Here is a 26636-nt window from a genome sequence, read left to right on the forward strand (position 1 = left end):
TGCAGTAGGTGGCGATATGCACCTTCAAGCGGGTTTGCCAACTGCCATTAAAAGGAAAAGAAGCCCAAATGTCAATGCTTTAACGTGCGAGAACCAATAGCTGCATTCCAATTCAGAGGCTGCATCCTTCGAAGGCCACTAAGGTTGGAATGAGCGTTGTCAAATGGGATGGTCTAGCCTACAGAGGTCTGTTCTTGGCTGCGTTTAAGTCCAATTTTTCCCCTTCCCTCGTTAACTTCCCTCTGTCTTGTTCTCTCGGATGTACGTCATTGCTTGCGTTGCATGAGTGCCCACTACTGGTGGAACCCTTGCAATATGTTTAAATGGAATTCCCTAAGCCCTTGATCACTTGTAAGCTGTAGTGGAGCTGATATATTATTTATATATATATATATATATATATATATATATATATATATATATATATATATATATATATATATATATATATATATATATATATATTTCCCTTGTGGATTTGTTTAGGCATCATTCTATAGGCCTGTTTGTATGCTTGGGCTGTTGAATATTGAAATTGAATATGTAAGGGTTAATCCACAGCTAGCTGTGCATTAAACGATTTTAATGCACGACGTGGAGGCAAAGAACCGCCCGACACGAAGCGGATAATACAATACATGATTTGGCAGATACTCAATATTCAATGACACGGATTGGTAACCGTCAGTGATACATTTATATAAATTAATAAATGTAATATAAATTACATTTCTAAATATGATGAATGAATAATCATGAAATAAAATTATTTGTGTATGTATTTATTTTTTGTTTTGAAACTGTTTAAAATGGATGCATTTTATAAATAAAATTTCCAAATGTATTACATAAATAGTGAAATAAATAAATATTACATTTAAATTAAATACATTATAATATAAATTATATATTTAATTATATTTGTTAAGCTGATATGCACAGGGTCACAAGGCGACACAAGAAATGTACATCTATTTCATGCTAGAAAACCAATAAAATGTCATTTATTCACATCATTTTCTCTCTCTTATAATGTAAAAGAGTGTAAATGTAAAAACTATTCAGAAAATCTATGCAAATGCATAGCAACTCTGTGGTAACCACCCAGAACACAGTAGCATTGTGATAGCACTTTCCACGGGCAAAAACCACTCAACTATTGTGTGTAATCTTAAAATGGGGCCACACCAAAAGATTTTTAAAATCTTAGAAGGTTTTCAAACTGTGAGAGACCACAAACATGACGATAAGAAATCATAGATTTAACCGTTTTGTTGAGATCGGGACGGCTCTGACGTTCTTCCGAGCAGATTCAGTCACTGATAAGATCATCTGTAGAACCATCAAGATAATCGGGACTTGAATTGTCGGAAGGAGAGAAATCGGTCCAGAATCGCCCCGAATATCTTGTAGTGTGTACCCAGCATAAGGAAAACATTAAACACCAGCAATGAATGTTGTCTTCTGAACCTTCAAAATATAGCATTTTTATAATAATGATAAAGATAATTAGATAGTTTCCATTTTGAATTGCTAGAATATATGGGCCTATGTGTGTATGAACGTGTTTTTCTCCATTCTTGACACTATATTTCTGTGTTTTAGGGAGACAAGACAGAAGAGTGCGGAGGTCGAGACTGCAGCATCTGCCAGTGTTTCCCTGCGAAAGGAGAGAGGGTAGGTTCATTACATCATTTGACTTTCATAGTCACTGCGGAATATAATGTCTTCATTTTGACACCATGCACTGCAGCACCTTGCAACATTGTGACAACACTAAAATATTCTAGTGTCTGTCTTTATAGTTTTCCAGCTGTTCCCAAAAGGCCGGGTTTTGTGACACAGGATGTGTTTTTTTGTGTGGCGAGGCATGACGTCTCGCTCTGTTACAGGAGCTCTTTAATCTCATTAACTAAGACTCACTGTAATCCTATTTATTCTGTTTTTCGCACAACATTTAGCACATGTTCACTCACATACGCACTGCACTGGCACACTGACCCAGTTTCATGCCCATGGTACATGCCTGTTCATGTCTGTACCTGAGCAGCTCCATCCAGGTGTTGGAATAATGCAGTTCTTGGCATGTCCTTAGAAGAGGGGAAAAAAGATTAAATGTGTTGATGAGTATTTCAGAGGCACGAAGGCTTCACTTCGATTAAGTGCAGTTTTAATGTTTGGAATGTTACAGGGGGTGTGTGTGTGTGTGTGTGTGTGTGTGTGTGTGTGTGTGTGTGTGTGTGTGTGTGTGTGTGTGTGTGTGTGTGTGTGTGTGTGTGTGTTCGTGTTTCAGGTGTGCAGTTTTCAGCAATGTTATTATGCTGTCAGTTCATATAGTGTCACCCAACAAGCTATCCTCCTCCTCCTCCTCTGTACAAAAATAACTGAACTAAAGAATTGACGACTAACAACAAATAACAGCTTTTGATTGGATGAGGTGTTTATATATTCTCATAAAACACTACGGTCTTTTTTTTTTTTTTTGAAAGAAGTCTCTTATGTTCACCAAGCCTCAATTTATTTGATTTTTAAAAACAGTAATATTATTTAGATTTAAAATAACTGTTTTCAATTTTATTACATTAAGAAAAAGGTAATTTATTCCTGTGATGTCAAAGCTGAATTTTCAGCATCATTACTCCAGTCTTCAGTGTCACATGATCCTTCAGAAATCATTGTAATATGAAGATTTAATGCTCAAAAAAACAGTTCTTATCAATGTCGAAAATTGTTGTGCTCCTTAATATTTGAGGAAACAGTGATACATTTTTTTAGGATTCTTTGATGAATAGAAAGTTCAAAAGAACAGCATTTATTTAAAATGTTTTATATAGAAATGTTTTGTAATTGTTATAAAAGTGTCAGGAAACAGACGGATTCAAATGCGAGTGAAATAAATGTGAGTTTATTCTCAACACACAGTTAGTGATAACAATGATGGTCAGATGCGATTGCAGGCTAGATCCAGGTGGCGCAGGGACGCAATTGGCAACCAGGTCTGTGAGACAATCAACAGCAGTGAGAAATATCCACAGAACAGACGGGAACAAACCGGAACAGCGAAACACCAGAGGATACAGACGGAAGACAGGACTGGACCAACGATCTGACAAACACAGGGTGGTTTGCAGGACAATAAGTAGACCAGGTTATCAAGTGCAGTAGGTGATGATAACAGCTGGTAATCAGTAGCCACGCCTCCCACTCTCACACCACACAGAGAGAGAATGAGACAGTGAATTCATGAACCGTGACAGTACCCCTTCCCCTAAGAGCGCCTCCTTGCGCTCCAAGCAGAACTTACCCATTGATTGTAATCATCAATAAGAGTGTGATCCAGAATGTCTCTCGCAGGAACCCAACTTCTCTCCTCTGGACTGTAACCTTCCCAGTCCACCAGATACTGGAATCCACGTCCCCTCCTTCTCGAGTCCAGAATACAATTTACAGAATAAGTTGTTTCCCCATCTATGAGTCGTGGCGGTGGGGGAACGGGGGCAGGCAGATTAATATGAGAATGAAAAACGGGTTTCAGTTTCGATATATGAAAGACGGAATGAATCCTCCTGTATGCAGGAGACAGTTTGAGGCGGACTGCCACCAGACTAATAATCTTGGTGACAGTGAACGGACCAATGAATTTGGGAGCAAGCTTATTACACACGGTCTAACAGGCTCTGCTCCAAGTGTGATGACACCTCTGGACAAAGGCGTGAGCGGAGGGGATCGTGACTTCGGATTCCAGACAAGGAAAAAGGAAAAATAGGTGGTTGGTAACCTAAACTAGACCCAAACGGAGAAAGGCCCGTAGACGATACTGGTAATGAGTTATGTGCGTACTCAACCCATGGGAGTTGCTGGCTCCAGGAGGAAGGATTCTTGGATACCAAATATCGCAACACTCTCTCTAAGTCTTGGTTGGCTCGCTCGGTTTGGCCATTGCTCTGGGGATGGAAACCCGAAGACAGACTTACACTCGCTTCCAGTAATCTACAAAACACCTGCGCCACCAAAACCTGCAAGGCGTGACCCGTGACCGCCATCTGCTCCTCCTGATGATCGAGGCGTGCAGTGCTATGTGACAGAAATTCCTGTAGGTTAGACGCACTCGCTGAATCCATGATTTGGTCAGATCGTTCTGTCAGGAAACAGAGACAAATTCAAATGCAAGTGAAATCAGAGTTTATTCTCGAAACACAGTTAGTGATAATGATAGTCAGATGTGATGGCAGGCTAGATCCAGGTGGCACAGGGACGCAATGGGCAACCAGATCCGACTTACACTCGCTCCCAGTAATCTACAAAACTCCCTCCAAAATTTGGAAATAAATTGGGGCCCCTTGTCAGAGACCACGTCTATCGGGAGGCCATGTATGCGAAAGACGTGCTCAAAGACAGCCACCGCTGTCTCCTTAGCAGAATTAATTTAGGTAAGGGAATAAAGTGAGCCGCCTTCAAGTTACCTTCTGCCCCCGAGTCCACTAAGGCCTGACACTGGTGAGACGAGGCTGCCCATTGCAGTCTTACCGGAAGGAGAGTAGCAGATGAGGGTTTCTTCATAGAAAGACCGCCCGTCAGTAACCTCCGTTCTACTGGCGGGCACGGGCTTTTACTGGGCAATGGTCAGGGAAATGTCCATTGCCACCACAGTACATACAAAGGCCATTGGCCCTCCACTGATCTCTCTCCTCCCGGGAAAGCTGAGCTCTACCGACCTGCATGGGTTTGTGATCGACTGAGAGGCTGACCGCATCGACGACTCTGGCCGCTAAACACACGGGAACCACTGGAGCAGGTGACTGCGAAGACCATTGGTTCCTCCGTTCCAGTCGAGCGTCTACCCGGAAGGCCAGCTCAACTAATCCGTCGAAGCTCGGATGCAGGTCCAGAGCGTAGATTTCCTGTTGGATGCGGTCAGCCAACCCATGCAGGAACCTGTCCCACTGCGCCTCCTCGTTCAATTTGGATTCGACCGCCAGGGTGCAGAATTCGATCAAGTAGTCGGAGACGGACCCGTCTCCCTAGTGAAGATCGGTGAGCTGCAGAGCCACCTCACGCCCAACGACCGACCGATCGAAAACCCGCCTCATCTCTTCCGACAGAGCCTGGAACGAGGAGCAGCATTGATGTTGGTTCTCCCACACCGACGTTCCCCATTGAGCTGGGCGTCCAAAGAGCAATGTGAGCACCAGCGCTACCTTAGATCGTTCTGTAGCAAACGTAAGTGGCTGGAGAGAGAAAAACACTGAGCACTTAGTTAAAAATGCTCTACAATTGTTGGGCTCACCCGAATAGTTCCCTGGTGGAGGCAAACGTGGCTCGTGCTGGTGACTGGAGTTACTGGCGCAGCGGGAACAGGAAGTAGTTAGATCCTCTAGGTGAGCTCGGACACCTGCACCACCAAAACCTGCAAGGCGTGACCCGTGACCGCCATCTGCTCCTCCTGATGATCGAGGCGTGCAGTGCTATGTGACAGAAATTCCTGTAGGTTAGACGCACTCGCTGAATCCATGATTTGGTCAGATCGTTCTCTCAGGAAACAGAGACGGATTCAAATGCGAGTGAAATAAATGAGAGTTTATTCTCAAAACACAGTTAGTGATAACAGTGATGGTCAGATGCGATTGCAGGCTAGATCCAGGTGGCGCAGGGACGCAATTGGCAACCAGATCCGTGAGACAATCAACAGCAGTGAGAACATCCACAGAACAGACGGGAACAAACCGGAACAGCGAAACACCAGAGGATACAGACGGAAGACAGGACTGGACCAACAATCTGACAAACACAGGGTGGTTAGCAGGACAATAAGTAGACCAGGTAATCAAGTGCAGTAGGTGATGATGATAACAGCCTGTAATCAGTAGCCACGCCTCCCACTCTCACAACACAGAGAGAGAATGAGACAGTGAATTCATGAACCATGACAAAAAGTCACTTTTGATCTTTTTCATCAAAGAAAAAAATCTTTGTGACGCCAAACTTTCGAATGGTTGTATATGATATGTTTTAGTGCCAAACAGATATTGTTTGAAATTGAATTGGTGGATTAAATATTAGGCTGCACAATTCATAAGTTACTTCAAGTTAGCTTCATCAGCATGTTTATATTTAGCTGCCTGAATAACAACTAGATTCTGATGTAAAATTAATTATTATTTAATTTTTAGGTTTATACTTAATTCTTTTAAAACTGCTGTGACAACTACAGACTCTTGTTCCTCACCACTTCATCACATGCATAGATGCACACTTTCAGAAATGCACTGCATGCACAGATGTACACTTTAAAAACGCACAGAGAAAGTTGCATAATATTTAGTGTACAAAGATTTGGAATGCACTCCTACAATTTTTAACTTGCAAAGTAGGATAAATAGTATGTGATGAAGGGTTAATATGGGTGTGAAAACCAAAATGGATATGTGTAATGCATTTGTATGACAGGAAGAGAATAAAAACAATTAGGGAAGTATGTAGTGTCTGTGGGGCAGAGAGAGAGAGAGAGAAAGAGAGAGAGAGAGAGTGAATGTGTGCTTGCAGAAGGTTCTTAAGTCAAAATAATAATAGTCTTTAGCACAAGAACGACAAATTTATGGCAGCCTCGTAAAGCCCAGCGGCCCAATTACAGTTCAGAGCGCAGTTACAAGAGTGTACACAGCTGCTTACAGACCCTTCTAGAGCACACACACTAACAGATAAATTCTGTGAATTATCTGTATTGAAAATATTTGTCATAACTGTCATTTTTTTGTCTTTTTTTGAACAGATCATCATACTGTTACATTCTGTGCTAATGCAAATTTGCATACAAACACACACACACACACACACAAGTTTTGTTGGGGGTTATATAGTGAACACTTCCATTGTTGTAATAAAAAAGGGCAGTCCCTGAAGGATTGGAACTATCCCAGAAATCCCTGGAATGGGGTGGGAGGAGCACTCCTAAATGAATAAAAATTCAATGACAGTAATATTGCGAAATACTATCACAAATCGAACGTGAACGAATACACCCTTGGTGGTTGATGTAAGACACTATCGCTGTGTTGTACGTTCGAATAAGGATATGAGCGGAAGAAAGCTAAAAATACTGATGTAACTTTAGTTTGTGTGGGAAGAAGGAGGCCGGAACCGGCGAACATTTAAAAGACTTTAATCAAATAAATAAACAAAATGAAAGTAAAAGCGGCAACCCCTCAAGGACGACTGCCGCCACACACAAAACCAAACATAAATAAAACAAAACATAAAATCCACTGTCGTCGCTCCTCCTTTATACTCCCGTCACTCCTCCGTGAGACACGAGGCCGATGCGGCACGCAGCTGGCGCTCATCATACTTAATGACCGTGGCCTCGTCCCACTCTTACGGTCCCTCAGCCTCGCTGCTCGCCACATACCCCCAATGTCCTTTGCAGGCCGGGGGATATGTGGCCGTGGCACCTGGGGGTAAGGACAGAGAGGTGAGAGAACGGAGCCGGAAGCATGAGGAGCGACAGAGACGAGAGAGTGGAGAGAGGAGAAAAGAAAAGAGAAAAAAAAATTGGGGCCGGTTCCCAGACACACTGCCGCTCGGTCCTCAGCCAGCCGAGAGGCTCTTCATCGCGATGCCATGCTATGGCACTGGACGCTTGGTGGACGGCTCGATCCTCCTCCTCTGGCGGTGGCTCCTTCTACTGAGGGAGCCAGCAGCGAGTCCCGCGCTCCCTGCTCCTCCCCTAAATGGCGGACGGCAGCAGGCTTCGGCTCACGGCAAGCACCGGCGACTCCTCCGCTCCCTCTCGGACGGCAGCCACGCCACTTTGACTGCACACTTGTCTAAGTGCCACAAACCAGTCTGCCGTCGCAAAGGGCTTTCCATCCCGTCAACGCCTTATCTGTAGTGACTACTTTCCTGCTGACCACTCTGCCCATCAAGACCCCTTACTCTTACATAGCAGTGTTGAACCAGGGGGCCAGGGTCCGCATGCAGCCACGAGTCAAGCATGCTCTTCCTCACATTGATTGCCAGCCTGAGATGCGTCTCGGATGGTCTAGAAGCTGATGCTTGTGACTTTCTAGCACATCCTGAGACTGGACTGTAATAAGCCAATCGTCCAGATAATTCAGAATGCCAATTCCACTCTACCTGAGAGGGGAAAGAGCCGTATCTACACACTTCGTTAATAGGCCTGTGAATCTTTGGGTAGGCAGTGAATTGATTCGATTCACGATTCATAGGTTTTCGATTCAAGAAAAGAAACTAAAAAAAAGAGCTTTTGGCAGCAAACCCACGAGATTGGTTTGGTGCAAACCGGGATAAAAAAGTACCCCATGTCCACAGTTAAATATACTGCTGGATCTTTAATGTTGAGGGCCTATTTTTTTGCTGGAGGTTCTGGACATCTTGTTCAGATACGTGGCATCATGGTTTCCATCAAATACCAACATATAAAAAATCAAAACCTGACCGCTTCTGCTAGAAATCTTATAATGGGCCGTGGGTTGGATCTTCCATCAGGAGAGTGATCCAAAACAAACATTAAAATCAACACAAAATTTTTTAATTAAGGACATAATGAAGCTTCTGCCATGGCCGTCCCAGTCCCCTGACCTGAACCCTGTAGGAAATGAGTGGGGTGAACTGAAGAGGAGAAGCACCAACATGGATCTGGGAATTTGAGGGATCTGGAGAGATTCTGTAGGAGGAATGATCTCTGATCTCTTGTCAGGTGTTCTCCAAACTCATCAGGCATTATAGAAGAAGACTCAGAGCTGTTATCTTGGCAAAAGTAGCTTGCAAAAAGTATTTAAAGGGTTAGTTCACCCAAAAATGAAAATTAATTACTTACCCTCATGTCGTTGGACACCTGTAAGACCTCCGTTCATCTTCGGAACACAAATGAATATATTGTCATTGAAATCCGATGGCTCAGAAAGGCCTCCATTGGCACAATGCACTGTACACTCTCAAGACCCATAAAAGGTAAAGACGTCGTTACAAAGTCCATCTCAGTACAGTGGTTTTACAATAACTTTATAAAGCAACAAGAATAGTTTTTGTGCGCAAAACCCCCCCGAAATAACGACTTATATAGTGATGACCGATTTCAAATCACGGCATCATGAAGCTTCGAAGCGTTATGAATCAGTGAGTCGATTTATTCGGTTTGGATCGCCAAAGTCACGTGATTTCAGCAGTTTGGCGGTTTGACACGCGATCCGAATCATGATTCGACTCGCTGATTCATAACGCTTCGAAGCTTCATGATGCCGTGTTTTGAAATTGGTCATCACTATATAAGTGATTTACCTTTGAAAGGTTGGATTTTTGTAAAAAAGTTTTTTATAAAAGATCAAAAGGATTAACAATGCATATTTATTTTCACAGGCTTCTTTGTTCCTATTTACTAAGGGTGCCAATAATTCTGACCATTACTGTATATATACACATACATGCACACTACTGTTAAAAGTTTAGGCTTGGTAAGATTTTTATTAAAGAAATCAATACTTTTATTTAGCAAGCACTAAATTAATAATAAGTGTCAGTAAAGACATTTATAATATTGCAAAATATATCTATTTCAAATAAATGCTGTTATTTTGAGCTTTCTATTTATCAAAGAATCCTAAAAACTAAAAATATTTCCACAAAAATATTAAGCATCACAACTTTTTTCAACATTTATAATAATAAGAACTGTTTCATAATCATATTATAATGATTTCTGAAGGGTCACGTGATACTGAAGACTGGAGTAATAATGCTGAAAATACAGCTTCGCCATCACAGGAATAAAATACTTTGAAATGTATTCAAATAGAAAACAGTTATTTTACATTATACTGTAATAATATAATCATATACGTATATTACTGTGTTTACTGTATTTTTGATCAAATAAATGCAGTCTTGGTTAGCAAAAAAAAAATTCTAACAGACCACAAACCTTTACCATGACATGTTGCTTAATGTTTCACATAATACTTTAATAAAAATTATGCAGTATGTGGTATTCCATTCTGACATATCCACGTACTGAGTCCTAGTAACCAGTAATCTGCATAGAGGTATAAGCCGCCTAACCTAACAAGGGACCCAGTGTTTGTGTCCTGAGTATTACTTTGTCTCTCATGTCTTAGTTCTGTTGTTACAAAATGAGGCCTTTGTTTTCACATGCCTCAGGCCACATGTCTGCTAGTCTAGTCTTTGACCTTTAAACTTTTAAGGCACAACTCTGCGTCTGTGCATTTGCGTCAGTGTGAAAAACTTTCTCTGGCTCCCATTATCACAGATTCTGTAGACTTTGAGATGCTAACAGCTTGTACATTCTCTAATGAAAGGTGTGTGTATGCATGCGTGTGCGTGCGTGCGTGTGTGTGCGCAAGTATGCTTGCAATTACCTATGTTTTTTTCTGTGTGTTTTTAGTGTAAATAATAATACTACCCATTATGTCGCCTATCATTATATTCACTGCTGGGACATAGAAGGCATAGTATGTTCAAGTATATCATATTGAATTAAATGTTCATCCTAAGCTTTAATGAAAGTGTGTGTGTGTGTGTGTGTGTGTGTGTGTGTGTGTGTGTGTGTGTGTGTGTGTGTGTGTGTGTGTGTGTGTGTGTGTGTGTGTGTGTGTGTGTGTGTGTGTGTGTGTGTGTGTGTGTGTGTGTGTGTGTGTGTGTGTGTGTGTGTGTGTGTGTGTGTGCGTGCGTGCGTGTGAGTGTGTGAATTCTTACTTTGTGCTTTGGTCGGTGTGTCACGCGTGTTGGTCTAGCGGAAGTCTTAAATCGGAGATTATGGGAGGGTTTTGAGGACATTTGCTTAGCTGTCATTAGAACGGTGGAATGTTTGCATGAAAGGGATTATGGGGTCTTGTAAAAGCAGGTATTCGTTGACCGGAAATATCACCTTTTTTTTCTGTCCACAGCGACTTGCATTAAATGCAAGGTATACATTTTATCAGTTCATGCACTCCCTGGGAATCGAACCCATGACCTTATGCCAAGGCACCATTGTAGTCCATAAATTGATACTTTTATCCAGCAAAGATGTGTTAAATTGATCAAAAGCGACAGTAACTGCATTTATAATGTTACAAAATATTTCTATTTCAATTCAATTGTGTTTATTTGATCTTTCTGTTCATCAAAAAACCCTAAAAAAAAGTATTATGGTTTCCACAAAAACTGTTTTCGACATTGATAATAATAAGAAATGTTTCGCTCCCAGTTTTTAGTTCTACAACCCGAACAGGTCTATTGATCTTTAAATGAGTTTCACATGTGAATACATGTCCGTATGGTTCAGGAGTCGTGTGTGATGGTGTGTGGACAGCTGTATTTTGCTGCGCAAGCCCTAATCGTAAAGCAGAGGTGTACGGATGTGTGTGTGTGTGTTGCTGGGGGAATCCATTGGGTCTTTAGTAATTATCACAGTGAGTGCTTTTGCTGAAAGACTGTGAACACCCTCAACACACACTGATCTAGCTCTGTCACAACCACTGAGTGCATTCTGCTTAACACACACACATATTCTCATACTTGTTTCACATCACAAAGTCAAGTGTTTTTTACTCGGTACATTTAAAACTTTTGGCTTGTTGGAAGATAAATATTGCACCTACATATACTACTGTTCAAACTGAAGTCTCTTATGCTCACAAAGCAGCATTTATTTGATTACAAAAATACAGTAAAAACAATAATATTGTGAAATATTATTACAATTTTATATAGCTATTACAATTTTAAAATATGATTTGTTCTTGTAATGGCAAAGCTGAATATTCAGCAGCCATTACTTCAGCAGTGTTGAGGTAACACATTAGTAATGCGAGTTGCGTAATCTGATTACTTTTTTTAAGTACTTTTTCAAATAAGTAATGCAAGTTTCTTTGTTTTCCAATTTAATGACTGACTTTGCTTTTCCTTCATCCTGAGGCTTATTCATTTCACTTTTTTGTGTAATTTTTTTTTATATATTTGCCAAAAACAGAACTTTTGCTTTTTTTTATTAAAAAAAGTAACGCAAAAGTATCGCAATACATTACTTTATCATATCTCAACGCTAAGGGCCAGTGATTCAAATAAAAAAAAATTACTTGCCCTGCCCAAATTTTATCTGGCCCCACCACAAAAAAAAATAAAAAAATAAATAAAATAGCCCTTTATAGGGAATATTGGGATGCTCGAATCCAATATACTGTTACACATAATATGCAATACACTGAGAGACAGCGTTCTCGGCTTTGAATGTGTGTTGCTCACACAAAACATATCACACAACTCATAAGTACCAAACTGAGAGACCCAGGTACTTTCGAGTCTACTTGAGATTGAATGTTTAAGTTGGCAAGTCTTAAAAACGTGCTCAAATGATCAACATCCGTGAAGATACAGCACTGGCACGATCGGGCAAGTGACAGTTCCATCAAGAGTGTCTTTTACGCTGGCCCATCGGGCAGTCCTTTTTGTCGAGCCCTGCTTTCTTAAAAAGTAACTAAGTAATGGAACGTAGTAATAAATGCATTAGTTTTAAAAGTAACTTTCCCCAACACTGTACTTCAGCATCACGTGATCCTTCAGACATCATTCTAATATGCTGAATTGCTGTTCAGGATTCATATCTTGTTATAATCAATGTCGAAAACGTCATATTTTTGTGGAAACCATGACACATTTTATTTAGGTTTAATGTTCTAGCTGCATAAAATTGTATAAATAAAATTCTTAGTGACCCCAAAACTTAGAATTTTAGTGTCTCTTTATACATACATATATAGAACCTGATTATAAGCATATGTTCTAGCTGCATAAAATTGTGCATAGTTGAGAATGAGCTGCAATGCTGTGAGCAACAAGTACACATACACCTGGTTTAGTTAAGTCTTTTAGTTTAGTTTTTTACTCATTGACTTGTCCTGCCAGTGCTGTGCTATTGTGTGTGATCAAAGTCAAATCCAGTGCCTTTCAGGGCCAAAGGAGTCATTAAAAAAAAACACCTGTTTATGTGTGGTTCTCAAACCTGTCCTGGGGACCCCTCACCACTGCACATTTTTCATATCTCCCTCATCAGACACCCAATTCAAGGCTGAATCCGAAATCGCCCCCTATACCCTTAAATAGGGCTCTATTTGAGGGGACAGCCATTTGTAGTGGTGTCCGAAACCATAGTGGACGTTATTGACTGAATCTCGCATCGTACCGCAAAAACGAGTGTACAGCCGATGTACACACAGCAGCTGTCCGAATTCACTCACTCGTTTTCATTCACTCCTTCAAATGAACTGTATTAGTGGAGTAACGTAGGGAATATTGATCAAGGGTTTAGGTGGCGATTTCGGATTCAGCCCAAGTCTTGCAGTCTCTACTGAGCTGATGATTTGAATCAGGTGTGTAAGATGAGGGAGACGTGCAAAATGTGCACTGGTTGGGGGGTTCCCAGGACAGGTTTGAGAACCACTGGCATAAATAAAGAATGAAACCTTTTGGCTTTGTCAGCTTAAGATATCGACTGGAGGAAGAAAAGGGAGAGAATGGTTCCTGGTATTTTAATTAAAAGTGCTCTGAAACTGTCACAAACCAGCTGTGGGAAGAACCTGCAATTAACGTAATTCTTTCCTCCCATTCAGGGAGGATGTATTGCAGCGTGTGCTCGAAGAGAGGATGTGTGTGCATGCTTTCAGTCAAATATCTGACATATTTGAGTATTTTTGGTGTGTATATAAACTTTGGTAAATCCCAGTGCTCCACTGCTGTCCCCGTCAGTGTGTGTTGTTTCAGTCAGAGCTCTTTTGGATAGTCAGTCATTCATGAAATTCACTAATTCATTCTCACGCACAAGTCATCACTATTTATTTTTGTAGTAAAATTCTTCTTTTTTTTTACACCCCAACCATTTAGTATACATATTTTTATTAGATTAATAGGATGCATTGGAGATCAGAACCAAAACATTACAGACATTTGTTTTATATAGTAAATGCAATTACATACAATTGTCTTTCATTATAAGTATATATACAGCAAAATTACTCCCTAAACACACTTAGACACGCTGAGTACTTAAAATTACTACACATCACACTCACTGACCAAACACATTTGAGGATAAAACAAGCAGGAATTGGTGAGGCGCAGCAGTGCTGTCCATGTAGTATGTTCTTTATGTTTTGTCACACCCTTGTGGTGATTTTGTAAAAATACACCTCCGTTCAAATGTTTGGGTTTGGTAAGATTTATTAAAAATACTTTCGAATGAATTATCTTATGCTCACCAAAGCTTAATTGATGCATTAATCTGATAAAAATTACGGTACAAAATATGTTGTCATATTATGAAATATTATTCCTATTCCTATTTCTATTTTAGTATATTTTAATCATTCTTATTTTTCTGATTTGCTGCTTAAAATGTTTTTTATTATAAGCAATGTTGAAAAATTAGCATTTTATAGGAAACTGTAATAATTTTTTTCAGGATTCTTCAATAAATAGAACATTCAAAATTACAGCATTTATTTGAATATGAATCTTTTTTTTAACATAATGTATCCTTGTTGAATAAAAGTAATTTCTAAAAGTAAATTCTTATAATAAAAATTATAATCTTACTGACCCTAAACTTTTCAACGGTAGTGTACATTCCAAAATAGCACATTTTGGAATGGATTCAGTTACACTATATTGTCACAAATGACACAAAAACAAGAAATTGGACTTTCCATGATAGAGTTGCTGTAAATATCCCTATAATATCATTATATTATATTTCTCCTCCCTCTCTTGTTTTCCAGGGAAATTCTGGTGTCTTAGGCCGGCAGGGCCCCCAGGGGCCCTCAGGTTTGCCTGGCACCCAAGGACTTTACGGCGAAAAGGGTCAACGTGGAAGCATAGGATTACCTGGGGTGTCTGGCCCAAAAGGAGACCAAGTACACAGAAACACACACGTGCCCACACACAATTCTCATACAAATCAATACAAGGACCTTCACTGAGTTGCACTCTTTTGTAATAGGGTGCTCAAGGAGTTATCGGCCATGATGGATTAGATGGAGTGCCCGTAAGTGACCATAGTGTTCTTCAATAGAAATGCAACCGATATTCTGTGTAAAAATAACGATTGATCTATGTTTTGTATTTCTTATTTTAAAATATTATATTATATAAATATAATAAAATATTGTTATATTATATTATATTAATAGAATAGAATAGAATTAATATAATATAATAATGATTATATTATATTATATTGTATTATATTATATTAATTATATTATTATATATTATATTAATTATCACCTCGGCTCAGTTCATGGTCTGGTCTCGTTGATGCTACACAGACTACTTACCTGTATCTCCAGCGATTCCTATTCTCCTTTGTTTACCTCCAAGAGTTACCTTCGTTCTTCACGATCATCTGTCTGAAGGCGCAGAGTCCAGAATGCATTCAGTCTCCTGTCCCGAGTCCAGAGTGGATTCAGTCTCCTGTCCCAAGTCCAGAGTGGACTCAGTCTTCTGTTCCGAGTCCAGAGTGGATCGAGTCTCCTGTCCCAAGTCCAGAGTCCAGAATGCATTCAGTCTCCTGTCCCGAGTCCAGAGTGGATTCAGTCTCCTGTCCCAAGTCCAGAGTGGATTCAGTCTCCTGTCCCAAGTCCAGAGTGGACTCAGTCTTCTGTTCCGAGTCCAGAGTGGATTCAGTCTCCTGTCCCGAGTCCAGAGTGGATTCAGTCTCCTGTCCCAAGTCCAGAGTGGATTCAGTCTCCTGTCCCAAGTCCAGAGTGGATTCAGTCTCCTGTCCCAAGTCCAGAGTCCAGAATGGATTCAGTCTCCTGTCCCAAGTCCAGAGTGGATTCAGTCTCCTGTCCCAAGTCCAGAGTGGATTCAGTCTCCTGTCCCAAGTCCAGAGTGGATTCAGTCTCCTGTCCCAAGTCCAGAGTGGATTCAGTCTCCTGTCCCAAGTCCAGAGTGGACTCAGTCTTCTGTTCCGAGTCCAGAGTGGATTCAGTCTCCTGTCCCAAGTCCAGAGTGGACTCAGTCTTCTGTTCCGAGTCCAGAGTGGATCGAGTCTCCTGTACCAAGTCCAGAGTCCAGAATGCATTCAGTCTCCTGTCCCGAGTCCAGAGTGGATTCAGTCTCCTGTCCCAAGTCCAGAGTGGACTCAGTCTTCTGTTCCGAGTCCAGATTGGATTCATTCTCCTGTCCCAAGTCCAGAGTCCAGAATGGATTCAGTCTCCTGTCCCTAGTCCAGAGTGTACTCAGTCTCCTGTCCCGAGTCCAGCCTAGAAATGTATGTGTCTCCGCTGGGCTCTACCAAAGTCACCCCGTTCACCAGCCCTTCCTCTGCCTCCGGCTGTGCTTCCGCCCTCCATCCCTTTAGCTCCACTGGGCTCCACCTTCCCTTCGTCTCTACCTTTGTCCTCAGTCTCTCCAGCTCCACTGCAGCCTTCCGGATCCCCGTCTCCGCCTCAGTCCCATGAGCCGTAAGCTCCACCATGGCCCTCCGGACCTGCAGTGTCACCCTGGCTCTGTCTCTCCTCAGCTCCGTCTAGGCCTCCTGTGCTGCCTGCGCCGCCCTGGAGGCTTTTCGTCCTGCATGGACCTCTCCTGGTCGGCCTCTAGGGCGCCTGCCCTCCCACCCTAGTTTATGACGCGAAGACGAGCTTCCGTGGAGTACTGTCACAGTCACATGGTCAACTGTCACTTTTGCACTTCACTTCCCAGCATCCTCCTTGACTCTCACCTGCATGCACTTGATTATCACACACACCTGCACCTCATCTGCACCTTCATCAGCACACTCATATAAACACACACCTCTGCTCAGTTCATGGTCCGGTCTCGTTCATGCTACACAGACTACTTACCTGTATCTCCAGCGATTTCTCCTTCGTTTACTTCCAAGAGGTAATTCTTCATTCTTCAGGATCATCTGTCTGAAGGCGAGGTGTGTGCATCCAACCTGGTTCCTCTTCTCTGTATCTTATGAGTCTCTGCATCTGTAAGATATAGACGTTCCATTACACTCTCATCCGCTGGATTCAAAGTCTCCATTGAGGGTTTACTCACCTGTTGAACTGCATATTGCCTAGTGCTGTCAAAATAAACTGTTAATTATTCCTCTTTGTGTCCTGAGTGTATGTTCCGTATCTATTATATTAATACAAATAGTTTTAATTAGTAATTTACCTGCATGTGTTTACTTTATATGCACATATACCACCTTTTGTTGGTCATCTTCTAGGGTCATCCGGGTCCTGGTGGTCTTCCTGGGCTTCCGGGGAATGATGGCTGTAATGGAACCAGAGGGGAACGTGGGCTGGATGGTGAGATAGGACGGCCTGGCTTCCCAGGAACCATGGTACGACATAGGTTCATAGGGATTTGGGAATCGATTGGATAGTGAAATGTGGTCTGGAAGAGCAGGGTTAAAAACAAGGCAGCGGCTATTTGCATATTTTCTTAGCGATGCTATTTACACTAAGTGATATGTTATGGGAAAAGGGAGAATAGCAAGCTCTGCAAAAGGCGGATTCGAACCTGGATCGCATCAACCTAGTTTTGTCACAGAGTCAGTTACACACCAATCAGTCTCTTCAGTTACCTGACAAGTTTAATGAACCTTATGCTCTACTGACTATGCCACTGCAGATGTTATAATATGTGCGTCTTTTTAAATTTTGCGTGGCCCAACCAGGCATTGTTGGGCGGAGCTAGTGTAAATAGCGCTTGCCAACTAAGCGCACTATTTGCACTTAAGTGTAAATAGACACTCCGTAAAAGGCAATACTTCATAAAATACAAATAAAAAATATTGGTGTAACACAATGAATCGCTTATTATTAGACCAGGATCATGTATTCATAAAGTAAATCACATGCAATAATGTAACAATATGTAATTTCGATTTCCTGTTGAATGGGTTTATTTGGTTTAACCATTTCCTCTGGTTCTCAAAACAGCAATAACAGAGCTGTCTTCACCTTTTATGATTTAAAAAAAATAATAATAATTTATGATTGTTTTAAGTTAATTATTTCCATGACCTCTTTTTTTTTTTTTACTTGCATATGTGTTTTAGGGACTACCTGGGTTAAAAGGTATCAAAGGAGACAGCTCTTATAGGATGACTTACACTCCTGGAACACCTGTACGTATAATGCCATAAATTCATGTCTTCATATTTTAGTACTATTGAATAAATTGAAAGTGAGCAGTGCCAAAATGATTTATGTGAAACTTTTGCAGCATAAAAGCAAACACATTTGATTTCTTAAACGGTGAATGAATTACAATATAATAGAAAAACTAATAAAGCATGTGTCTAGTTGATGCTTTTATAGCTGTTTTATTTTATTTTGTCTGGATGTATATTTATCTTTTTATGCGTAACAAATCTGTAAACATGTTACCCTCATTCACAGGGTGTTGATGGATTACCAGGAATACCTGGACCACAAGTATGTACTAAGAGCAAAAAAGCAGATCTTACAGTACATGAACATATAATATATTACATTGGTGTAATGTAGATCTATGTTATTGCAGTTTTAATTATTAGTTAGGTTTGCTTTGTTTGTGCACAAAGGGACTTAGAGGGGTCTTTGGCCCACAAGGTCGACCAGGACAAGTAGGACAAGATGGATCTATGGTGAGGGACGCATTTTCTACAAGCACTACATCTGTAAAATTATGTAGAATGTTTTTTTTAAATATATTTGTGTGGTTACAAATAACATCACAACATTTATTTCCATCAACATTTATTTCCATTAAAAAACGCACAGACTTCCAAAGACTTTCAATGAATTTAAGGTGCCAATTCATGAATGAAAATGAATCTTCATCCTCTCTCCCAACCATTCTTTCACAGTTTTAGCCTGATGAATCTTGACATTGTCATCCTGGAATATGGCCATGATGTGTCTTCCTTCATGTTTTTTTAGGAAATGAAAAGCTACACACTCCATCAATTAGGGTTAGAAGAACTGTTGCCAAACATATAACATGCTAGAAACATAAAAATCACTGCAATAATCATCCAATCATAGACTCTTAAGCATTTGCCTGTTTAAATCCAAACAGCGACTTTTTATTTTTGGCCGGGCAGTGTCTTCATTTTATATTTTTTATCAACATCATGAAGTGCATTAAACATGCGTTAGGGTTTTCCAAATGTGTATATGTATAAAAAAAAATTGAGCTCACCTGCTTGATCTCTTTTAACTAAATGTTTCTAAATTCCTTTGTTTGATTTCTTGTTTTTTATTTTATTTATTATTATTCTAGGGCTTACCAGGTTTACCAGGTCCGAGAGGCCCACCGGTGAGTTTTGCATGTGCATGTCTCTGAGATGACTAAAGTTTATAGTTTATTATATCTGATTTGAAAACCTGAAGATCTTTGTTCAAATTAGACTGTGGTTGCATTACTTTAAGCAGACTATAGAGTGCAGTAGCCTCAGACTGCTACAATAATTAATTTAAAGGTACACTATGTAACTTTTGGCCCTCCAGCAGTTAAAAAAGCGAACTTTGTGGAAAAACATTGTTTTGGTCTTGCTTTGGCTCTGCGTGACTGTGCGAATGAATAAGGTTATCCTACTGCTCATAAAACATTCACTACTAGGCTTAAGAGATATAACTAGTTTAGATGGAAAGGATCTCAATCTGACTTGCTGAAGACGTTACTGTTTTACCAATTAATCGACACGGTACTTCCTTGAAAATAAATTCCAGCACAGCGATACACCACCATAATGAAATGAGCCTTCACAATAGATAATAATGCTTTACAGTAAACGCTGTAAGAGAGCTATATGGCAAAAATCTGTTCAATAAAATACCTTACTCACCTGTTGAGCAATAAAAACACCATCTCCACATTGCTTTTACAACTTTTCAAATCCCTCAGTTCTAGCCATGTCTAAAAAGCCAAGCCTGTTTTTGCCAGCAGACTCTCCTCTACAGCTTTTCTCTGTTTACGGATATGACAAGACACGCTTGGGCGAGTGTCATATGAGTGTAATTTCCCACAAAAACCATCCTGTCTGGTCTAAAATATATACACTTATTATAGGTTTACCATAGTGAATCAGGGTAAGACAAACATGTTTTGGAAGAAGGATTGATTATGGATTGACTCATTATTTAAAGTTTGTTGATTTTGAATAAACATTTTTTTACATAGTGTACCTTTAATTTGACTTGAACTTCTGCTTGTTCTCTGACCGCCATCCGTGAGTAATATGAAACCATTTAGAGCAAAATCTCATGAAAGAAAATGCAAAATAATCTTTTTCCGTGTAGGGAGACCCAGGAAGATCACTGCCTGGGCCAAAAGGAAATGAGGTAAATAACACACATGGTAGTACTGAATTTACAAAATACATGAAGGTGTGTTTAATGGTGTCATCTTGATTCTCTTACAGGGTAAACTAGGTCCTCCGGGGGATCCAGGCCCATTTGAATATGTGGAGCCCAACCCAGAAGACTACGTAAAAGGCGATAAGGTAAAACTTCCACATGTTAAATGAGTTTTCAGTTGTTAAGGTTTTGTAAGGATGCCAGGTAGTAAATGATGTTGGATTTTTTTTCTTAATATTATAAATACTAGAAAAACTTTGTTTGTAGGGAAAAAAGGGACAAAAAGGAATTTGTGGAGTTCCTGGCCCGGAGGTGAGTATTGTATATTTAACCTAATAAGTTCTGAGCGTAGCATGCCCCTAGTGTGAGATATGCCCTTGTTTGAGATATGTGTTGTTTCAAACTTTTATTTTGGATTTACATTCATTTATGTGTTTCTCAGGGTCTTGAAGGGCCTCCAGCAGAAAAAGGAGAGAAAGGCATAATTGGGTTCTCTGGACCCAGAGTAAGACTATTCACCTGCTTCCCTATCAAATAATCTACGATAAACCAACAACACTACAATAATTCTGATCATAACACCTCAGTGTAACCATTCTAACACTCAAACCAACCAATAAGTCCACAAACAATCTAATAAAAATTAAAAAATTCAGCCTTTCATAACATGCCAAACAAACAATCATAGTAATCTAAACCAACCAGTCAAAACATAGAAAATTAACCAATCAACACATCGAATTTTACACATTCAGATCTGATTTCAGTAATTTAACTCCACTTTGTACCTTTTTTTTTTTATAATCATAGGGCCCACCTGGATTTCCGGGCCGAACAGGGCTTCAAGGACCTAAGGTACATGTATTAATAATTATTCATTATTATTAATAATTATTCATTTATATTAACATAATAGCTTTGTTGAATTATACTGTTTGTCACATGTTATGTTTTTTTTTTTTACATTTACAGGGGAGAGTTGGGGAAAACGGTCTCCCTGGTCTATTTGGCAATCCAGGACCAAAGGTCAGACACGCATTCTGAATATATTTTTCATCTGTTTTTTTAAATCTTGCTTGGTTGCATTGTGTGAACTTTGAAAGTAATAGATAATAAACCTGTGGTGTATTGTCATTTGTTCACTGCTGCTGTGAATGTGTGACAGGGTTTCCGAGGTGACCCCGGACCTAAAGGAAAGCCACAGTATTATCGTAACGATGTGACAGGTAATAGTGTTTACATTAGTACACAACCACATTGTACATGTGAAAACTGTACACTGTAAATGGTGCTTCACTATGGCTTTCTTACATTTATTGTGCAAACTGTAATTAATGTGTCAGTGAAGTTAAAGGTACACTACCTAATTTTTAACTAAATTAACACAGTTTCTTATTTTTTTATTTTATTCTTAATTTTTGTAACAATATTAAAACACGGAACACGCCACTATTTTTGAAAATAGGCTCATTTTCCAACTTTAGAGTTAAACAGTTGAGTTTTACCATTTCAGCTGATCTCTGGGTTTGGCGGTAGCACTTTTAGCATAGCTTAGCATAGATCATTGAATCTGATTAGACCGTTAGCGTCTCGCTCAAAAATGACCAAAGAGTTTAGATATTTTTCCTATTTAAAACTTGACTCTTCTGTAGTTACATTGTGTATTTAAGACAGACGGAAAATGAAAAGATGTGATTTTCTAGGCCGATATGGCTAGGAACTATACTCTCATTCCTGCATAATAATCAAGGAACTTTGCTGCCGTACCATGGGTGCAGCGGCACAATGATATTACGCAGCGGCTGAAAATAGGCTAACTTCCGTCAACATAACCAACAGGGAGCGTGCTGGAGACTATTTTCAGGCGCTGTGTAATATTTTTCATTTTCCGTCGGCCTATACGATGTTACTACAGAAGAGTCAAGTTTTAAATAGGAAAAATATCGAAACTCTTTGGTTATTTTTGAGCGAGATGCTAACGGTCTAATCAGATTCAATGATCTATGCTAACCTATGCTAAAAGTGCTACCGCCAGACCCGGAGATCGGCTGAATGGATTCGAAAACGGTAAAACTCAGCTGTTTAACTCAAGGGGAGTTGGAAATTTAGCCTATTTTCAAAAATAGTGGAGTGTTCCTTTAAAGTAAATACATCATCAATCCTTCTTCCAAAATGGCGTTTTGTCTTACCCTGATTCACTATGGTAACGCTATTATAAAAGTTATTATATTTTAGACCTGTCAGAATGTTTTTTGTGGGAAATTACGTACATGCCACACTCACCGGTGCGTGTCACTTAAATAGAGAAAAGTCCGAGGGTGCTTCTTAAACTAAAGGCTACGCCCTAGTAAGGCTGCATATCTCACGTCATCAAGTGCCACTGAAGGCCGTCTCAGTTTGAAGGATCCTTGGAATGCTACCTTCATTTTGAAGGATGCATCAAGTGTATCCTTCACATCCTTCAATCATCCACAATCCTTTGCACACATTTCAATTCACAAAAAAAAGAGTTGACGCTGAGCTTGCCTATGTTCATTATGAAATGTAAGAAAAAAATAATGTTTACAGAGAGGAAGGCATACATGTTATCTTTTGTTTTGGTGTAAATTAATCACTTAACACTAAACTGCCAATGACGTAAGCCACTGGGAGAACACAAATACAGTGGTCATTCACTGTATTGCATTAATTAAAAAAACAGTTAATATAAAGAATTTGAATACAAAGTATTTTTTCCAACATTAAGTTTTAATAGTATTTTTGTGCCGTGACCATGAGGGCGGGAACATGTGTGACATAGCCATGCGCACTACCGCCTCCTTTTAGCGTTTAATTAGATTAGATTAGATTAAACTTTATTGTCATTACACAAGTACAAGTACAAGGCAACGAAATGCAGTTTAGGTCTAACCAGAAGTGCAATAGCAGCAAGTGCAGGATATACAATGGATGCGTAAGTGCAGGACATGGATATGTACTGAATATGTATAAATATGTATAAATAGAGAGACGTTATTACTATAAACAGAACTGAATTTGCAGGTGAATATGTACAGTGAATAAATATACAGATGGCTATTACTATAAACAGAATTTACAGGTGAATATGTACTATGAATACAATATACAGATGGCTATTACTATAAACAGAATTTTACAGATAGAGGTATACAATAATATGTTAGGCTAATATGAGGAATAGCAGTGGATTAGGGTAGTGCAATAAATTATGGACAGAGCTATCCGGAAAAAAAAGTGTAAAGTGCAGTGGAAAGTGGTTGCATATTACATTTAGAAGTACAGTGCAAAAATGCAAATGTAAAGATTGGTACTATAAATACAGTCTACAGTGCAAATGAGCAAAATCCAGTTAAGATATGGCAGTGCAAGATGCATATGTAAACAGTTGTTACTGTGATAAACAGTCGGTAGTGCAAATAACAAAGTGAAGGAAGATGTGAGGTAGGAGAGTTATCAGTTTATGAGGGAAGTGGATCAACGGGGGTTTGAGTTCAGTAAAGAGACAGTTCTGGGGAAAAAACTGTTCTTTAGTCTGCTGGTCCTGGTCCGGTGGATCCTGAAACGCCTGCCGGAGGGCAGGAGAGAAAACAGTCTGTGGGCTGGGTGAGAGGAGTCCTTGAGGATGCTGCGAGCTCGATGCAGACAGCGTTTCCTCTGGATGTGCTCGATGGCAGGCAGTGGAGTCCCTGTGATGCACTGGGCAGTTTTCACCACCCGCTGCAGTGCCTTGCGCTCCGCAACAGAGCAGCTCCCATACCATACTGCCACACAGTTGGTCAGGATGCTTTCTATTGCGCAGCGATAGAAGTTCACCAGGATAGCCGAGGAGAGCTGATTCTTCCTCAGTGTCCTCAGGAAGAAGAGGCGCTGGTGAGCCTTCTTGACCAGGCTGGAGGTGTTGGTCGTCCACGACATGTCCGCCGAGATGTGGGTCCCCAGGAACTTGAAACTGGAGACACGCTCAACAGCCATTCCATTGATGTGGATGGTGTCGTGTGTGTGCCTCTTGACTCCTTCCTGAAGTCCACGATGAGCTCCTTCATTTTGGTGGTGTTGAGGAGCAGGTTATTATCAGCGCACCATGTGGCCAGGTGCTGTATCTCCTCCCTGTAGGCAGTCTCATCGTTGTTGCTGATGAGCCCAATCACCGTAGTGTCGTCCGCAAACTTGACGATGGAATTAGATCCATACACAGGCTTGCAGTCGGCGGTGAAGAGGGAGTAGAGAAACGGGCTTAGCACACAGCCCTGTGGTACACCAGTGTTGAGTGTGATGGATGTGGAGCAGGTGAATCCTGAACGAACATTCTGGGGTCTGTCAGTTAGGAAGTCCAAAATCCAGTTACACATTGAAGTGTTGATGCCCAGGTCTCCAAGTTTGGCTATTAACTTGGATGGGATGACAGTGTTGAATGCGGAGCTGAAGTCAACAAACAGCATGCGTGCATACGTGTTCTTATGGTCCAGATGGGTGAGCACAGAGTGCAGTGCCATGGAAACGGCATCCTCTGTGCTCCTATTGCTGCGGTAGGCAAACTGGTGTGAGTCCAATGTGGATGGTAGAGAGTCTTTTAGGTGTTCCAGGACCAGCCGCTCAAAGCACTTCATAACGATGGGTGTGAGTGCTACAGGGCGGTAGTCATTAGGGCACCTCGGGTTAGAGTGTTTCGGCACTGGCACAATGGAAGTGCGTTTAAAGCATGTCGGTACAGCTGCTTGGGCAAGAGACAGGTTGAAAATGTCTGAGGACTGTAGTCTACATGCCTCTAAAGGTCTGTAGGTTACATCTAAAATGTATTAAAAGAAATTGTCCTTTTCTTTAAAAAATTGTGTTAAATGAATGTGTGCTGTAGGAGAACCTGGAGAACCTGGGCTCCCTGGTGCCGCTGGGCTGCCTGGGGATAGAGGGATGATGGGTATACCTGGTCCCCTTGGTGATTCAGGAGCATCTGTAACAGGTGTGAATAATCTTAACTACGATTTACAATATATAAATGCCATAAAAAGATTATATCTATGGTCTTCGACTCAAACCTTCTGTCTGTTTCTCTTTCAATTCTCTATTCTCTTTCTAACTCTGCTCTTAGGTGCAATGGGTGATTCTGGTCTCCAGGGTCTCACTGGACTCAAAGGAGAAAAGGGTCAACCAGGAAAAATATATGGGTCACTCTTGGACTACGGTAATATTTCCGAATATTTCTCATGTTTTGGCTTACCAAAATAATATTCAGTAAGCATTTTATTAGACATTATAATAAATGAAAGAATATTATGTGTATGACTGACATGTTAGGGGCCAACAGAAAACGTTTTTGTTCTTGTTCTGAACTGAAGGCATATTTTCATTAAAAATGTTTAGCTTGAAGATAAGAAATTACATGTATTTTATATTTGTAGTTATTAACGGGGTTTGAGGGACACAAAAGCTGTAGGTTGCTGTGGATTTATTAATAATCCTATTCAGATAACTGCAGTTTGTTTCAAACCTGTATTAGTTTTTTTCTTCTGCTGAACACAAAAGAAGATATGTTGAAGAATGTCGGTAACCAAACAGTTGATGGTCCCCATTGAATTCCATAGTATGTTTTGTTTGATGTTCTAGAGCAGGGGTTTTCAAAGTCAAAGACAGCGGGCCTCGCTTTTGACACAATGACACCTCCCCACTCCCCAGTTTTTACAAATTTTAATTGCTTATAATCATTTGTGGAGGGCTCCTCCTGCCTTAAATAAGGAAGTGACGAAGTCTGCTCATATTTCCTACACCACAATTGTAATCAAGGTAAACCCTGTTGAAAAAAACAGCATATGCTGGTTAGGTATGTATTGAAGCACGGCAGCTGGTTTATGCTGGTCTATGCTGGTCCTTAGTTGGTCATGAGCTGGTTTAAGATGGTCTTGAGCTGGAGCTAGTTTCTTGGGACAAGCACTTGACCAGCTTAAACCAGCTCAAACCAGCTGCCGTGCTTCAAAACATACCTAACCAGCATATGCTGTTTTTTTTCAACAGGGTTTACCTTGATTACCATTGTGGTGTAGGAAATATGAGCTGACTATGCCACTTCCTTATATAAGGCAGGAGGAGCCCTCCACAAATGATAAGCATCAAAAGTAGTTTATCAAAATATCACAATTTTATTGTTGGTCTTTAACACAGACCATCAAAAATTAAAACACAATTAAAACATGTTTCAGTAATAAAATCCATAAAAATAGGAAATGGCTCTCCTCAAGACTGCGAGAAGGGCCTGCTCTCGTGCAC

At 40.4% G+C, this 26636-nt stretch overlaps 1 protein-coding gene across 1 annotated transcript in view; it reads left to right on the forward strand.

Annotated features, from left to right (window-relative positions):
- col4a4 (collagen, type IV, alpha 4) overlaps nucleotides 1–26636 on the forward strand; it is a 71264-nt gene that overhangs the window by 16924 nt on the left and 27704 nt on the right. Inside the window, exons 4-20 of the mRNA XM_079823307.1 lie at nucleotides 1606–1677; nucleotides 14787–14921; nucleotides 15008–15052; nucleotides 17237–17353; nucleotides 18074–18142; nucleotides 18417–18452; nucleotides 18581–18643; nucleotides 19282–19317; nucleotides 20301–20342; nucleotides 20423–20503; nucleotides 20625–20669; nucleotides 20800–20862; nucleotides 21168–21212; nucleotides 21330–21383; nucleotides 21523–21583; nucleotides 25231–25335; nucleotides 25465–25557. Of these exons, the coding sequence (XP_079679433.1) occupies nucleotides 1606–1677; nucleotides 14787–14921; nucleotides 15008–15052; nucleotides 17237–17353; nucleotides 18074–18142; nucleotides 18417–18452; nucleotides 18581–18643; nucleotides 19282–19317; nucleotides 20301–20342; nucleotides 20423–20503; nucleotides 20625–20669; nucleotides 20800–20862; nucleotides 21168–21212; nucleotides 21330–21383; nucleotides 21523–21583; nucleotides 25231–25335; nucleotides 25465–25557 (1162 nt within the window). The remainder of the gene's footprint in view (nucleotides 1–1605; nucleotides 1678–14786; nucleotides 14922–15007; nucleotides 15053–17236; nucleotides 17354–18073; nucleotides 18143–18416; nucleotides 18453–18580; nucleotides 18644–19281; nucleotides 19318–20300; nucleotides 20343–20422; nucleotides 20504–20624; nucleotides 20670–20799; nucleotides 20863–21167; nucleotides 21213–21329; nucleotides 21384–21522; nucleotides 21584–25230; nucleotides 25336–25464; nucleotides 25558–26636) is intronic.

Source organism: Gobio gobio (assembly GCF_949357685.1).
Source record: "Gobio gobio genome assembly, chromosome: 8".
In the NCBI taxonomy this organism is placed as follows: domain Eukaryota; kingdom Metazoa; phylum Chordata; class Actinopteri; order Cypriniformes; family Gobionidae; genus Gobio; species Gobio gobio.